At 45.4% G+C, this 16,443-nt stretch overlaps 1 protein-coding gene across 4 annotated transcripts in view; it reads right to left on the bottom strand.

Moving 5' to 3' along the window:
• STEAP1 (STEAP family member 1) overlaps positions 1-15,815 on the bottom strand; it is a 127,953-nt gene extending 112,138 nt beyond the window's left edge. The window contains exons 1-2 of one of the 4 annotated variants that reach the window (XM_069211554.1): positions 15,219-15,815; positions 14,510-14,650 (exon numbers count right to left, since the gene is read on the bottom strand). In XM_069211554.1, the coding sequence (XP_069067655.1) occupies positions 14,510-14,536 (27 nt within the window). In that variant the 5' untranslated portion in view covers positions 14,537-14,650; positions 15,219-15,815. Of the gene's footprint in view, positions 1-14,509; positions 14,651-15,213 lie in introns of all 4 variants that reach the window. The other 3 variants (XM_069211553.1, XM_069211556.1, XM_069211555.1) reach the window with 3 other exon arrangements.
• Between the last annotated feature and the right edge of the window lie 628 nt (positions 15,816-16,443).

Genomic DNA, 16,443 nt, shown 5'->3' with positions numbered 1-16,443 from the left:
CGCCCATTACGCTGCACATTTGAGCCATTGTTCTAATTTTTTAATGTAGCTTTATGCTGTAGTCTTTTTCTTTTTTGGGTGTCCCAGATCCAACCAGGCCACCCACAAGCACACTGCACTTGTGGGGGCTGCAGAGGCCGCCCAAGGCCCATGCAGCCACAGTGAGACCCCTGCACTCTGCAAGAGCTGGCATTATAATATTGCTGCTCTCCCCCGTGCTGGTCGAAGTGAGCGGAAACATGGGCGGGTGCTCCTCTTGCCACACAGACCACACGTGAGGGGTCCGAGAGCAGGGTACACCCCCTTACACCAGCATGGGGAGGGTGAGCACCCCTCATTTGTGCAACTCAGTTGCCTTCCCTTGTTCAGTTGGTGGGGGTCCTGGAAATCTTGACTCTCGGTGAGCCTTCTGTGTTTCTTTGTGCCAGCCCCCATGGGAGATAGAGAAACCGTGTGGTATAAATAAGTATGTGGAGGGGGCCTCATGCATGCCCCCTCCTCAAAGGTAGTACTAGGAGTATTTTAAAAAATAACTGCAGAGTGCCACATGCTCAGTTTTTGGGTTTCTCTTCTCTCACCAATGCCAATTTTTAAAGTACAATATCTCTGGCATTATTGGGCTGGGTTTCTCCATCTTTGGCTTACTTTGCTCCTCCTGTCGTGCCCTAGCGACCAGGTGCATATTCTACCCTTAAGGCCTCCTGCCTCTAAAGGGTGCGTTGCGTGAGTATATGGATTTCTACTGCTCCCTGCTACAGACCTTTCTTCACTCCGAGTGATATTCTCCTCTCATAACATTGCAGGCAGTGTGCCCATCTTCAGTGCCTCATCATAGATCTGCAGGAGGTAGGGAGCTAAGAAATGTCTAAACACCTTGTACAACTCTGAAATGGCCCAATCCAGGGGCTTTGCTCCCATCCAAATTGTCAATGGTGGCTAGGATTTTATTTAAAGTGAGGAGAGATAGAGGAACATCATATGGTCATGATCCAACCATACCAAAGCAATTAATCAAGGTAGCTCTCGTTATGGTTAGCGATAATGGTAATAAATGACCTATATAGGTCTGCGTAGTAAGCAACTAAAGTGGCAAGTATCTCCTTGCCAGAAGTTCACTCAGTCCCATCCCATGTGGTAACTTTAAAAATATGGTTGCAATGGTGTTCCTCCTGAGGACCATGGCTAGAATATGCTCCTCTTGCTCCCTGTACCTACGAGTCTGCATGAATTAGCTCGAATAACGGACAACCCTATCTCCCACTTGTAGCATTGATGGAGGAGTGAAGTGTTTCTCCATTGTTAATAAAATTATATATTTTGGATTGGCATTAGAGGTCCCAGTCCTCTTCAAATTAGTTGGAGTGGCATTCTCACAACTGGTAAACAAATCAGCAGCCTCTTACGGCAATTGGCAGTTTCACTCCTCCTAGACTTCAGACACTATAGAATTAAAGTAAGACAGTGATCAGTAATGTAGTGGTACTTTCCATTGTTGGTTCAAATATCCACATAGACCATGTCAGAAAAATGACCCCACCACCAGTTTGTAGAATCATGTCACGGAGAGAAAAGATTCAGACAAAAGTAGAAATAGTTCTTCAAATGTTTTTTTGGCAGGCAGGGATTTTTCTAACACAGTGGGATGGTATTTATTCCAGGGCTTTAAAAGGATGCCATTGGCAGGTGATCCTAATTTCCCAAATTATTCATTCATACTTTTATTATAGGCTGATGTTGTTCCTGTTCTTTGAGAGTGTGTGGAGGCAACAAATGGCGTCTAGTGGGGTCACATGACTGAGGATACATTTGTGACTAAAGAACAGTTTTCTGGAGTTTATCTCTAGCCAACACAAACCAGAAAAGCCCAGTTCACTTCAACGGACTTCCAACACCTTCTGCTGGAACTTACTCAGGAAATCCCACAGAGCACAAAGGGCATCTTTTTTTGTGGACTCATTTCTGACAAGAAGGCAGCCACATTCACTAGCAAATGTTAGGACTGCAAAAACAAGTCAGTGTATTTCTACTCCTCCTGGCTCTGGTTTAGGTCACTTGAATTTCTGCTACTGCAGATGCTCAGCCAGAGTTTGATGTGAAAAAGTTTAAAGTCCTCAATTCACAATTGTTAATATAATATTAATTCACTTAAGCTGGCTGGTATGCAAAATTTTCCATATATATATATTTTTAACAAATTATATTGACTTTTTCGAAAATATGCGGCCTTCCGGCCAATGACACAGATAACAGTACATGTATACAAGAGAATAAACAACATAAGCATACATCTGCATTATGCATCATAACCCTGCACCCTTTCCCATAGTCACAATACATGATATGATATATAAAAGCCTGTAAACCAATTTACCCACTCTCTGTCCTTCACGTCCCATCCTATCTTTTAAACTGACAAATCTGTAATTTACAGCATGTTGCATAGGTATGAAAGGTTCCAGCACTATACCCCTATAATTTGCCCATGCCTGCCTGACCTTTGAATGTTTCTGGGGACACCCCCGAGCTTTATACACTGCTACTTGCAGGCCCATGCAATAACTTAGGCAACCCTCCCATACTGTCAGGGCCCCAGGGACAGGAGAGTCGCTGCATGCCATCACTGCACTATATCTCGCTTTGCCAGGGTCAGACCAAGGAATAACAGAGACAGGCTGTAGCGATTTAAAGAAGAATGAGATTAGGGTCCATTGTGCATGTCCAGCCCATGACTGTGCCTAGGCATGAAGTCACACCTCTCCAAAAGCAATATAATGCGGGACAGTCCTACATCGTGTGCAGAAATGTGCCCTTCTCCACCCCACACTTAGGACAAACTGGGTAGGGAATCACCTCCATCCACCTCAGCCTGTGGCACATATAATATATAAAATGTAGGTAGTTAAGCTGAATTTGCAAGAGCCGGGTTGCAATAGCCATTGACCTGAGGTAGACCCCGAGGGTCTGTCTGGTCCTCATCCTCCAGCTTGTCCACATCGGCCTCCCATGCTTGTCGAACAGCCTCTACAGGATCTGGGTGATTAGAGACGAGCGTCTGGTGATATTGTGCAACCTTACGGTCACCCAGATCTCCCATGAGGAGTCTGCCCTCTAAAAGGTTAAATCTGGGGAGGTCTGATAAATCAGTTATATAGGGGCTCAATATGTGGCAGAGCTGCAAATAGTGGTGAAACTGGCACTGCTGGAGTTGACAGTCTGCCTGGAAAGTATGAACTTATTTGAGGATCATCCCACTTATGATGTCACCCAATGTAGAAATACTATCAAATCCCATCTTTGAAATCTCTCAAGTGTGGCCACTGGCAATAGCCAACGACTATGCCATAGCAGTGTCCATTGGGTCAGTCTCCCCCACCACCTCACTGGTCGGCGGGATTGCTGCCATTACGTAATGACCACTCGAGTTGCCGGTGGGAGACTCCTGCACTCACCTTCACTATATAAATATGAGGTGACCAGAGTGCCCCCCATTGCCCACTTCTCGGATGTATATGCAGGGTCCTCCTGTATGCCATACCACCAGTCATTAATGACCATAAGGTGCAACACCAAATAATAGTATTCAATGTCCACCGCAACCATACCCCCACAGTACATGAATGAAAACACTTTCCAAGAGTGATGCAGGGGGTGCTGCCCTCCCATAAGAAGATAATAAGGATGGAATTGACAGATCAAAACTGTTGTCACGGGATTGCATATGGACAGTTCATTCTGTAGTAGGTATAGGAACTAAGGTAATGACACCATTTTAAATATTCCAGACCTGCCTGCCAGGGAAAGAGGCAGAACTGCCCACACACATACATCTTCTTTGGGGTGGGCCAGGACAGGACTTAGATTAGGTGAAGTCTTTAATGGCCCTGAGACTTCTTAACAGTAGGTAAACTGACAAGCCTTCGGAGATCACTTGTAGGGGAAGGCAAAGTCCTTCCAGCGGAGTCAGGAAGCAGCAAGCAGCAGGACAACAAGCAGGAGAGCAGTCCTTCCAGAAAAGCAGTCCAGATGAGTCCTTTGGGCAGCGCTGCAGTCCTTCTGACATAGTTCAGTTGTAGGTCCAGAAGTGTCTGATTTTAGAGAGTCACAGACCCAGTATATATACCGAAATGTGGCTTTGAAGTGCAGGAGACTTCAAAGAGTGGTTTTGAAGTGCACCAGTTCCCCTTTCAAACCAGCCCTGTCTGCCGGCAGATCTGTGGGGGTTATCAGTCCTTTGTGTGGGGACAGGCCACTAGCCTTTGAAGTGTGAGAGCCCCTCTACCCTTCTTGCCCAAGAAGACCCATCAGTATGCAGATGAATGCATATGCAGCTTAGTGTCCTGTGTTTAGGGCTGTTGGGGTGGAATGCACAAGGGAAGCTGTCAACCAGCACAGACCAGGCATACATTAGACAGGCTGTAAGGCACAGAGAGCAGTAAGTGCAGAGAAATGCCTACTTTCTAAAAGTGTCATTTCTAAAATATTAATGTTAAATCCAAATTCACCAGTAAGCAGGATTTCTCAATACCATTCCAACCATACCAAACATGACAATGCCATTCATTTCAGACCAAAAATTACCACTTAAAAAGTACATAAGGGAAATTCTAAGCTTATGAGAGGAGCAGGCTTCACAGTAATGAAAAATGACTTTGGGAGCTTTTTACTACCAGGACATGTAAAACTTACAAGTATATGTTCTGACATTTATTCGCAGAGCACCTGTGCCTACCTATCTGCAGTTTTGGCATAAAGGTCTTAAAGAACTGACAAGGGAATCCGTTTGGCACAGGGGCCTTCCTTGAATGCATCCCCGCGAAGTCTGATGAAAGCTCCTTCCCTGTAAGAGCACTATCTGAATGGTTGCGGTCTGCAACGGAGTGAGTCTTAAGGAGGATCTCCATCACAAACTTCTCCACCTGTTCCTCAGGCAGTGTCACCTGCAGAGCATTGACATCCTGGAAGTAGGGTGCAAAGCTCTATGCCACCTCTCTATGGTCAGTGAGTAGTGAGCCTGCCGAGTCGCACATGAGAAGGATAGATGGGGGGAGCCTAGAACCCTGGCACAGCCTATGTAGCAGTTTACTGGACTTATTGCCTCACTGGTAGTTGTGGCTGAGGGCTGCCAGCTAAGACAGTCTAGCCTCCTCTAGGAGGGTCTGTTGATATTGTTGCTGTAAGAGGCTCAGCTGGCTACATGCTTGCTGCCCATCTGCCAGGCATCCCCGCACCTCTAGGCCCGCCATCCGAGACTCCAGATCTTCTATATCCCGTGCCTGACGTTGTCACAGGCCAGTAGTAAAACTAATATCCACCCCCTGCAAGGTGGGCTTCAGGGCCTCCAACAGTGTTGTCAGTGATGCTACCATGCCAGTACTGACTGCAAAATATTCCTTAATGGAGAACTCCAAAGTCAGTTGATATTCTGGGTTCTGTAGATGCCAAGGTGACAAGGGCCACCAGAACACTGGGCACAGAAGACCCAGAAATATCTGAAACTCTATGTAGATATATATTTGTAACAAGGGAGAAGGTGAGGCAGGAGAAGGAGTTCTGTGCCTAGGAGAAAAAGGTGTGGCCCACCCCTATAGGGATAGAGCGCCCTCCAGACATCCACCAGGTCTACAGCTGACACAAATGAAGAGAAATTAGTTTTACTTTGGCCAGGGATGGGCTGCGTGGATGCCATATATCAACACTGCAGTTGCCCCAGTCACTGCAAGTCTCTCTGGAAGGGCTCTCCACACCTCAGTGACCAATTGTATGAAAGACTGATTGGGGGTGAGCAGCATACACACACAGAAATGTGGGGGCTTCACCAAATAATGTCCCTGTCACTGCTGTAAACCGACCATGATGAACCACCCAGGTCCTTAAAGGTTGGAATGGGCTATCGTTCCCGATTAAGATACAAGTACACCTGGATCCACATGCGAAACCAGAGTGGTACACTTGTGTCCAGGCAGGTAAGGCAAGGGACTTTGTTACCCATAGGTAATAAAAAGGCAGCTAAAGGACATCTGCCCCATCCTTTTAGCATGTTTCAGGACAGTGCCCTGCTTGACCTTATGTAATAAGCTGTTTACGTTTGATTACATTATTTGGTCCAGGGTGTCAGTTATGTTAGTGACACTCATAGTATGTTTGAGAAGTAGCTTCAACAGGCAAAAGTGATATAGGGAGATGGCAGGTGAACAAAACATCAAACAACAATATGTTCATCGACAGAAATGACTGAACCAAACCCCAACAAACCTCCCCACCTCCATCCTTCAAGGACCATGTCGCGGAACTGGCCACGACTGGGACCCAATGGGGACTCTGCCGAGCCAGCCCCAGTGGATCCCCAAACCCAACGAGGTAATTTAGCAGGAGTAGCTAAGATACCACTCTCACAGTTCAGCAGTTGCTAATCATTGGAGCGACATCAGTGGGCACCACAGGCTCCATACAGTCTTCCATCGGATACAGAATTCAGGCGGTAAGCAGAGAAGCCTCCCTCTGAGTCTCAGGCCCTCTCCATCTGCTGGGGCCTCTCCAGCCTTTCTGGAGCTTCTCCAGGAGGAACACAACCAATTGTGCTTCTTCAACAGGGTTTTGGTAGATCTATTCAGTCAGTCTGCCTGTGAGGAGTCAACATCCGCATGCAGGGGAGTATGTGGCTTCAGATGGATCAATCATCAGTCCACTGGAAGACCTCCTCAGGTGTTTCAAAAAACAGCAATGGTATATGACCTTCAGCTTAGCTGGGTAAGGCAACATGTACTGAATGATGAGCTCATGGAGGCATTGTTTCGCAGCCAAAAATTAGTTCCGTTGTTGTTGAACCATCCTGGTAAATTCAGGGAATATCACAATGGTATGTGATTGGTAGGTAATCTTATCCTGGAGCCTGGCTTGTCTGAGAATAGCAACCCAGTCTTGATAGTTTAAGAGCCTTGCGATAACTGGGTGAAGCACAGCCCCAGGTGGGGGGTGCTGTACTAGCGTCCTCGCTCAATGACAAAGAATGCCGATAGAGCCTCCAAGGCCATGAGGGAGTGAAGTCAGTCGGCAAGAAAATGTTCCAACGAGGGGCCCTCACAGCCCTCCAGAAAGCCTACAAACTGCAGGTTGTTTTGGTGAGCTCTACCCTCAGTGTCCTCCACTCTCGCTGCCAACTCCCTGGTCATTGCAGTACGCTTGGTCACCACCTGCTGCCTGGTGTCAGCATTGGTAATCGGCTTGACCGCCTCTTGCAAGTCCTTGGTGAAGTAGATTGACATCTGTGTCAAATGTGTCAATCCGAGCATCCAACATATCCCTTGATTGGGTGTCAGCTGCAAAGAGGGCAGCATTATCTGGAGTTGTATACGGTAGTCCATATGCCCCTGTAGTGGAAGACAACTCCCCAGGCACCAGGCTGTGGGAAGCACCACTTCTTAGCTTACGGAGTGCATGAGCCACCACTGACCCGCCTAAACCCTACCATGATCTGACGTGTGGAGTGGCACACGCACCTCCCAGGCAGCAGCCATGTAAACTCACTGTGGAGGCCTCAGTACACTGACCACAGACTCCTTGGGTGATGTAGGAGGGAGAAACTGCTGCAAGCTGCACCAAGGACTAACCTTACTGCTTCTGCAACAGATGCCCCCTGCCCACATAGGGGCCGCCTATTGGGTCTACCCTCCAATGGCTGTGGGCTGCCTAGCAGCCCCACAGATAAGTGTGACAGTACCTAAGCAATATTTCAGATGGCAGCCTAGAGGCAGGGGCAATGAGAGCCCCGCCCGAGGTGAGATGGCCCCAGGAAAGGATCGCTCTCAGCATTTCTGTCTTTGGAGGTAGTTTTGTCTCCCCACAGCAGTAGCAGCAGCTCTCTCCTGGCAACACAAGGGAAGGGAGAAGGGAGGAATGTGATGATGAAATGGGTGGGCCCCTCTTCTTTGTAGCACGCCCTGCAGCTCTGCCCCCCGGCCCTACCACATCTAATCTCCGCTGCCTCTAGCTCCCCAAGCACGCACCCAAATTCCAGTTGCTATGACAGGGTCCACTCACCCTTTGGCTCTGTCGTCCAGCCCTCTGAGCACTATGTGTGTTCCCTGCCACCCACCCTGGTCCGCCTCAGCTTCAGGCCAGCTTCCTCCACTTGGCCTCATCAGGGCCGTGGAGTATGCTCCGGCCCCTTGCTTTTAAACTGCACAACCACTGCCCACTCCTGCCGCCTCAAGTGGTATTGCTGGCACTGCTTCTACGACCAGGGTTCAGTGCAAAGTTCTATGTCACATGACAATCTGAATTGTATGGAAAAGAATCAGGTCCCCAAGTCCATTAGTGGCGTAGATGCAACAATAACAATAATTTGAAATTTTACTATCGCTTCAGAATAGGCTACTTGTTAATATTTTAGTATCTTCCTTTGCCTGCTAAAGGCCATTAAAAGCAGTCTGGTGAGTTCTACAAATCTTATGTCTGCATTTGTAAATCAAAGATCTTTAAAGACACTTTTTTGTAGGTCTGGTGTTAGTCATGACTTTTTGATTTAAATAAAAGTATCTGCATAACATACATACTTATAGGGGCTTTCAACCAGCTCGCTTCATCCACTGGTCTGTCAGAGTACCATTCATATGCATAGGCCACAGGACTGGCCCACTTTAGCCATTGACCTCCATCTCAATTAGTGATCTCATTTTGCTGTTGAACAATCTGCACCAATACAAACTTTTTTACAAAACACTTTCACAAGGCAAATCTAAAATGTGTTAGCCAATGCCAGATCAACTGGCGTTCTCAGTACTTTTTGGTTAACCCTGATGTATTATTTTCAGCTATCTCCAGATAACTTGTTAATACTGCCTGGGTTGAAGCCTAAGGCTGGCTTCTCCTTTTCACCAAGACTCTCAGGACACTTGGTCTTTCAAAACTTTGTCCACTTACTGGCTCACCTAGAGTACTGTCCATTGCTGCTGACAATTGAAGATTGACTTGTTACCAACCGTGTACAATAATACATTCCTTTTCAACCCTCATTTCTATCCTTTACCCCAAAGAATCAAACATACGACCGCAAAATAGCTGTTAGCATTTTACAAAAACCCCACATAAATAAATACATTTTAGCAACTCATAAGTGGTTCTTCAGGCCTTGGTCCACAGCAAAGTTAAAGAAGCATTGGCAAAACCAATGCGTCCCGACTTGGCAAACTGGTTCAATTTATTTTTTTAATAGCACAGTCTATGCCACAAAATGAAGAGAATAAATGAATAGAAAACATGCTACAAAAGTGGCAGCCACATCCTTGTTTTAAGAACTTGTAAATTTAAACGAAAATTAACCACTGCATATCAATTTAATGCAACAGTATGAGTGCTTCCAAACAGGCAGGTTAACTTAGAATAGTTGCAGAAACCTGTTTTAGCTTTAATAACCATTACAGGAAAATCTGTAATCTTGTAATTTGCAAAAAGAAAAGGTAACATTGGACTTGAATTATTGCTACATGCGGACACAGTTTAAACACACAAGGGTGAATAAAAGAAATGAAAAAAGGATAACAAATTTAAAGAAAAAAGCACTGGGAAAGTAAAAGTATTGCCCACCATCCCCGACAATGAAATGTACATTTTGTAAGCAGAAGTGCTCATGTGTTTGGGCAAAATGCTGTCACTCGTAGGGTAAGAGAGCCAATGGCTGAAGATAGGCTGACCCACTACCCCGTGATGCATGCTGCAGTGGGTAAATCAAGATGTAAACAAAGGAGAAGACCAAAAGTAGGTCGCTATGCACTTAGGACATGAAAAAAACATCCTTTCACAGATCAAAATAACACCTTCTCCATAACTTTAGAAAGGAGCCTGAAGCTAATCTAGTTTAATTTGGTTTATTAATTTATTCTATAATTTATACTGCTAAAACAATTCTAATGAGAGACAGGCTCCAGGGTGCATTATAAGCTTGAAGTTGCATCTCTTCACAGAGCCTCACATTTGCTACTAATATGAACTAATTTCTAGGGTGAGATGTACATACCAGAATTGGGCCGTTTGAAACAAGAAAAAAGCATTTTGGTATGTACCGACCCTATTTTGCGATTCGGTAATCTATTTACCGAACCGCAAAATAAGTTTGCAAGTCGCTATTAGAAAGGGGCGCTGCCTTCCTAATTGCGAGTAGCAGTGCGATGTAGGATTGCTTTGTGACGGTAAATGCGGTCACAAAACAATCGCAGTTAACACCAATTTCAAATTGGTGCTAACCCATTTGTAAACGGGAAGGGGTCTCCATGGGACCCTTTCCCCTTCGTGAATGGTAGCGATAATATTTTTTTAGAGCAGGCAGTGGTCCCAGGGACCACTGCCTGTTCTGAATAAATTAAAAGAAAACTTTTCATTTTTGTTTTTGTAATGCATCCTGTTTTCTTTAGGAAGGGTCCTTGCCACGGACGTAGTAGTTACGTCCGGTGGTGCGCGCTGAGGCACCACAGATGTAACCACTACGTCCTGGTATAGGCCCAGGGGGAAGCGCTGGCGCTCCCACTGAGGGCCTCCCCCCACCCCCTAGGGCAGGGCTGGAAGGGGAATCGATTCCCCTTCCACCCCAACCCCCTACGACATCTGATGACGTCAGCACGCCAACGTGCGCTGACCTCATCAGAGGTCAACTCCCGTCGTGCTGGAAGCAATGCTTCCAGCGCGACCCGACGAGAAACTGATTGGTTTCTCCTCGGTACGGGGGTGCAGGGGAGGCAGAGAGGCATGAAAAGGGAAGGAAAGGCTGTTCCCTTCCCTTTTCATGTCTCTCTGTGCATTCCTGGAATGCCCACTAGATACCAGGGATTTTGCTCACTTTGTGTAAACAAAGAAGGGGAGCGACACCTTGGGCAAGGGTCGCTCCCCAAGGGGGGGCATCCATTTCTGCCCCTCGAGGGCAGATCGGCCTAAATTAATTAGGCCGTTCTGCCCCCGGGGGGGAGGCAGAAGCCATTAGACACCAAGGATGTTTTTCTTTTTATTTATATTGATAAGAGGAGCGACCCCTAAGGCAAGGGTCGCTCCCTGGGGGGCAATTTTTTATTAGGCCTTTTCTGCCCCCCTGGGGGCATATCGGTCTATATGAATTAGGCCAATCTTCCCCCAGGGGGGCAGAATCCACTAGAAAAAAGGGGATTTTATTTTTATTTATATTGATAAGAGGAGCGACCCCTTAGGCAAGGGTCGCTCCCCGGTGGGGGGGTGGGCAATTTTTCATTAGGCCTTTTAGCCACTAGACACCAGGGATTTTTTATTTTATTTATATTGATAAGGGGAGTGACCCCTTAGGGAAGGGTCGCTCCCCAAGGGGCAAATTGTTTTTAGGCCTTTGGGGCAGAAACCACTTAGGCACCAGGGATTGGTGTGTGTGTGTATGTGTGTGTTTTGTTTGGGGGGCAGCCGCTTGGGCAAGGGTTGCTCCCCATGGGGGCACATTACTGTTAGCCAGATCAGCCTATTTTTGGAAGGCCCATCTGCCCACAAGGGGGGCAGAAAGCCCACTAGAGACGAGGGATGTTTTTTTTTTTTTTAAATAAGAGGGTGGGGGTATGTCCTCCCCCAAATAAATGGGACCAAAGTTGTTCTGCCTACCAGTGGGCAGATGGGGCAATTACCTCCGATCCACACTCAGGGGCGGAAAGTTTACTAGATGCCAGTGAATTTAAAAAATAAAAAAAATAGTGTGGTGGTGGCTACCAACCAGTATGGGCATGGTCCTGCCCCCACCCCAACTGACGGGGGTAACAGTCTTTGAGCTGTCCCCGCGCACACTAAAACATCTTATCCCACGGTAAGCAAGAGGACATTTGATTATTTTGGGTTTTGGTTTTACATTTGGGCCATGAGAGCTTGGCTATCTCTCAAAATCGTCCCACTTGGAATGGTGAGGGCTGCACTTTTTTGGATTTTGGGATGCTGCCGTGTAGAAAAATCCACAAGACCTAGACACATCTGAAAACTAAACATCTGGGTGAGTCCCGGGTGGTGTGCGCACCATTTTCTTACCCACAATGCCCTGCAAACCTCCAACTTTGCTGGAAATCACACATTTTTGTGATGGAACCTTCCAGAATCTGCAGGAATCCACAAAACTCCTACCACCCAGCATTGTCTCATCTATACTGATAAAAATTCTGCCCCCCTTGTCCGCATAAAAATGTTTTTTTTCAAACTGCCCATTTGGACCCGCTTTGGTTCCCCCTCAATTTCGACATGTTTTTGGCTCTTCCCTGTCACAGAGTCTTGGCACCCCTACACAAGTGAGGTATCATTTTTACTGGGAGACAGAGGGGAACGTTGGGTAGTAGGAAATGTGTCCCGGTGCGGTGATCCCACAGGAAATGTGGGATTTTTTAGCTAAATTAGAGGTTTGCTGAGGATTCTGGGTAGGAAAACATTGGGGGATCCACGCTAGTCACACCTCTCTGGATTCCCTTGGGTGTCTAGTTTTCAGAAATGTTTCGGTTTGGTAGGTTTCCCTATATGGCTGCTGAGCCCAGGACCAAAAACGCAGGCCCCTCCCCACCCCTGTAAAAACTGGTAGTTTAGTAATTGATAATTTTGATGTGTCCACATAGTGTTTTTGGGCATTTCCTTTTGTGGGCACTAGGCCAGATTTTGAGGTTTGCAAAGGATTCTGGGTAACAGAACCTGGTGAGAGTCCCACAAGTCAACCCATCCTGAATTCCCCTAGGTGTCTAGTTTTAAAAAATGCACAGGTTTGGTTGGTTTCCCTAGGTGCCGGCTGAGCTAGAGGCCAAAATCCACAGCTAGGCACTTTGCAAAAAACACGTCAGATTTCAATGTAAAAATGTGATGTGTCCATGTTGCGTTTCCTGTCGCAAGCATTAGGCCTACCGACGCAAGTGAGGTACCATTTTTATCGGGACACTTGGGGGAACAAAGAATAGCAAAACAAGTGTTATTTCCCTTGTCTTTCTCTACATTTTTTCCTTCCAAATGTAAGACAGTGTGTAAAAAGGACGTCTATTTGAGAAATGCCCTTTAATTCACATGCTAGTATGGGCACCCCGAAATTCAGAGATGTGCAAATAACCACTGCTTCTCAAAACCTTATCTTGTGCTCATTTTGGAAATACAAAGGTTTTCTTAATGCCTAGTTTTCACTCTTTATATTTCAGCAAATTAATTGCTGTATACCCAGTACAGAATAAAAACCCATTGCAAGGTGCAGCTCTTTTATTGGATCTCGATACCTAGGGTTCTTGATAAACCTACAAGCCCTCTATAGCCGTGCAACCAGAAGAGTCTAGCAGACGTAACAGTATATTGTTTTAAAAAATCTGACATTGCAGGAAAAAGTTACAGAGTAAAACGTGGAGAAAAATGGCTGTTTTTTTCACCTTAGTTTCAATATTTTTTTATTTCAGCTGTTATTTTCTGTAGGAACACCTTGTAGGATCTGCACAAATTACCCCTTGCTGAATTAAGAATGTTATCTACTTTTAAAAAATGTTTAGCTTTCTGGGATCCAGCTTTGGTTTCATGCCCATTTCTTTCACTAACTGGAAGGAGGCTGAAAGCACAAAAAATTGTTAAAATGGGATATGTCCCAGTAAAATGCCAAAATTATGTTGAAAATGTGTTTTTTTTAATTTAAGTCTGCCTGTTCCTGAAAGCTGGGAAGATGGTAATTTTAGCACTGCAAACCTTTTGTTGATGCCATTTTCAGGGAAAAAACACAAGCTGCCTTCTTCAGCCCTTTTTTCCCATTTAAAAAAAAATTTCAATGTATTTTGGCTAATTTCTTGGTCTCCTTCTGGGGAACCCACAACGTCTCGGTACCTCTAGAATCCGTAGGATGTTGGAAAAAAAGGACACAAATATGGCATGGGTAGCTTATGTGGACAAAATGTTATGAGGGCCTAAGCGTGAACTGCCCCAAATAGCCAAAAAAAAGGCTTGGCACCTGAGGGGGAAAAGGCCTGGCAGCGAAGGGGTTAAGAAAAACGGGCTACATATAAAATAAAAAATTAAAAAATCTGCTTTATTTAAAAGCAGTCACAGACATGGTGGCTGCTGGCCCTAGCAGGCCCCCATACCTGTGAGGGTGGCCATTCCCAATGGGGTCACAAATTACGACCTACCTAATGAATATTTATAAGGTAGGTCATTTGTGACCCCATTGGGAATCGCAAACAGTGTCATTGACACTGTTGTACATCAGCTTTTGCAAGTCGCAAATTGCGAGTCGCTAAGACTCGCTATTTGCGAGTCGCAATGCCTAATATTCGTACTTGTGGCCCCTAGTTCTTGCTAACTCCCACAGTGCATTGCAAAAAGAATGGCCACAAGCTTTTTTGAATCTTGAATGGCTCCTTACCCATTACTATGTAGCGCTCCTGACTACCCAGGGTACATTAGACTGTACGAGTACCTATAGATACAATACCAGCACAAATGTTAGCATTTACAGGATGGCAGGGCTCAAAATGACAAAAAATAGTTGTATAATTATATCAGCATTCCTACTTACTACAGAATTAAGCTCTTTTTTGTCCATAATGTTCTTTTTAAAAAATCCTTTTATATCATCCCAAACTCCACTGTTACTTTTGAACTCCACTGCAGAACACGGTATCTTTTGTTTTCAAACAGATTTCATGAAAGGCCAATCCTAGGTAAATAAACACATCAGAGGACTGTAAGCACAGAGAGTAACAGGGCAGGTTATTTATCAACTAGCTTTCACCCAAACGCCATTTTGGCAAAGAGTTATACCGTTTCACAACTAGAGCGACATAATAAAATCCATGTTTTTTAAACAAGGTTGAACGATATACTTCTGTCAGTTCCACTTTAGGAAGAAACTACAAGTATGGAGTCCCCATTTCACAGCTAGCACGTACTAGTCTACCAAAGGTAGTCTAGTTTAAAGTCACATTCTGACAGTATTTTCAGTACTGAAAAATATACCAATATATATATTTTGGATGGGGGGGTGGGGAGAAAGGTTAAATTAAAAGTCTTACTTCTACCAAAAACTATGAATTATTGAGTTACTTCATAGTGATGTTTGTAATGAAAATAAAATGTAAACATTTTACTTTCCTAAAACACCCTCTAAAGGAGAGAACAACTTTATTTTGTTGTTACGAGGAAACAGTTTTTACGTTTTTTAACAAGCTAAATAAATGGCGCGTCATAAAGCGTGTATCTATTCGAGCCCTCGTTTCATACCTTACATCGTAATGAATGAAGTCTTCTCTGTAAACCAAATACGAAATCCCAACTCTTGCCTGGTAAGCCACACGGTCCAACTGTAGATCCTTGTTCCCTTTTTCACTGCTCTACTATGATCCAGTCACGTGGGTGTCCGGCAGGGTGCTCTCTCCAGACAGGAGGAAGTTGTCGCTTGAGTCACCTTTTTAAGTGGGTTAATGTGGCGGCGAGAACACGATGGAGCTCATTTAAAGGCAGTCAGACCTGTAAGGCACCCCCAGGAGCTTTGCAACAGAACAGGACACACGATAAGAGACGAGTTTCACAACTTCACGAGAACTCGTTCCAGGGTCAGCTGTAACAATTCAAATATTTGGTCTTTATGTAGAGCGGCGGTCTGGGGTTACATTTAGAAGACACCAATGTTTGTGGTAAACACTTACAAAATTTTAAGTGTAAAAGCATGTCTGAATCGGAAACTTGCTTAAATCAACTTTGCGCATATAACTGCCCTTTAAGGCTTTTCCATTATAACCCCGATTCCTGTATAGTTACTGACTCGGCCCGTCCGTGCCACAAAACCGCCCCTTTAGCCTGCTCCGCAAACTAAACTCCCCGATATTTACTTCGAACAGATTTCAACATTGACATTTACTGTAAAATCAAGGACAGCCCACACTTCTTCCAGGAAAAAAACAATGTCACAGGGACACCTAGTGGAATTACAGAGAATTGTCGCTATTTTGCTCAATATGTTAGGAGAAGAATGCTGAATAATAAATATACTAGCTTTTGCTGCTGTTTGAAACCTTGCTTATTTTGTAAACATAAATAAGTATATAAAAAAAGCCATAACGTTAAGTGCCCAAAATTTTTCTTAGGAGGCTACAGCTGACTTCCCTTACTCGCATCACCCAAGTCCCATGGAGGCCTTGCATGCTATAGAGGGAACCACCCGGGCCGTCCTGAGGTGAGCTGTTGCCCCGGATATGCATCTTGCACATACTCTGGCAGGCGTGGCCACAGGCCATATAATATAGGTGTCGTAGACCACATGAGGTCTTACGCCCATACTCTGTCGCCTGTCACAGTGTCGTCTTTGGGCTACCACTATGCCACATGGTATGCTCAGCTTCTCCAGACCTACCCTCCAGCACCGCATTGGGGACGAGGATCTCACCCCACTGTCCTGCTGCTCAGAGTGAGTGCAACCCCTGTAGTGGATCCTATTTAGTTTTAATGGGAATC

Source organism: Pleurodeles waltl, chromosome 10, assembly GCF_031143425.1.
Source record: "Pleurodeles waltl isolate 20211129_DDA chromosome 10, aPleWal1.hap1.20221129, whole genome shotgun sequence".
Lineage (NCBI taxonomy): Eukaryota > Metazoa > Chordata > Amphibia > Caudata > Salamandridae > Pleurodeles > Pleurodeles waltl.
The sequence above is the reverse complement of the archived record's forward strand: the minus strand, read 5'-3'. Positions and strand labels throughout refer to the sequence as shown.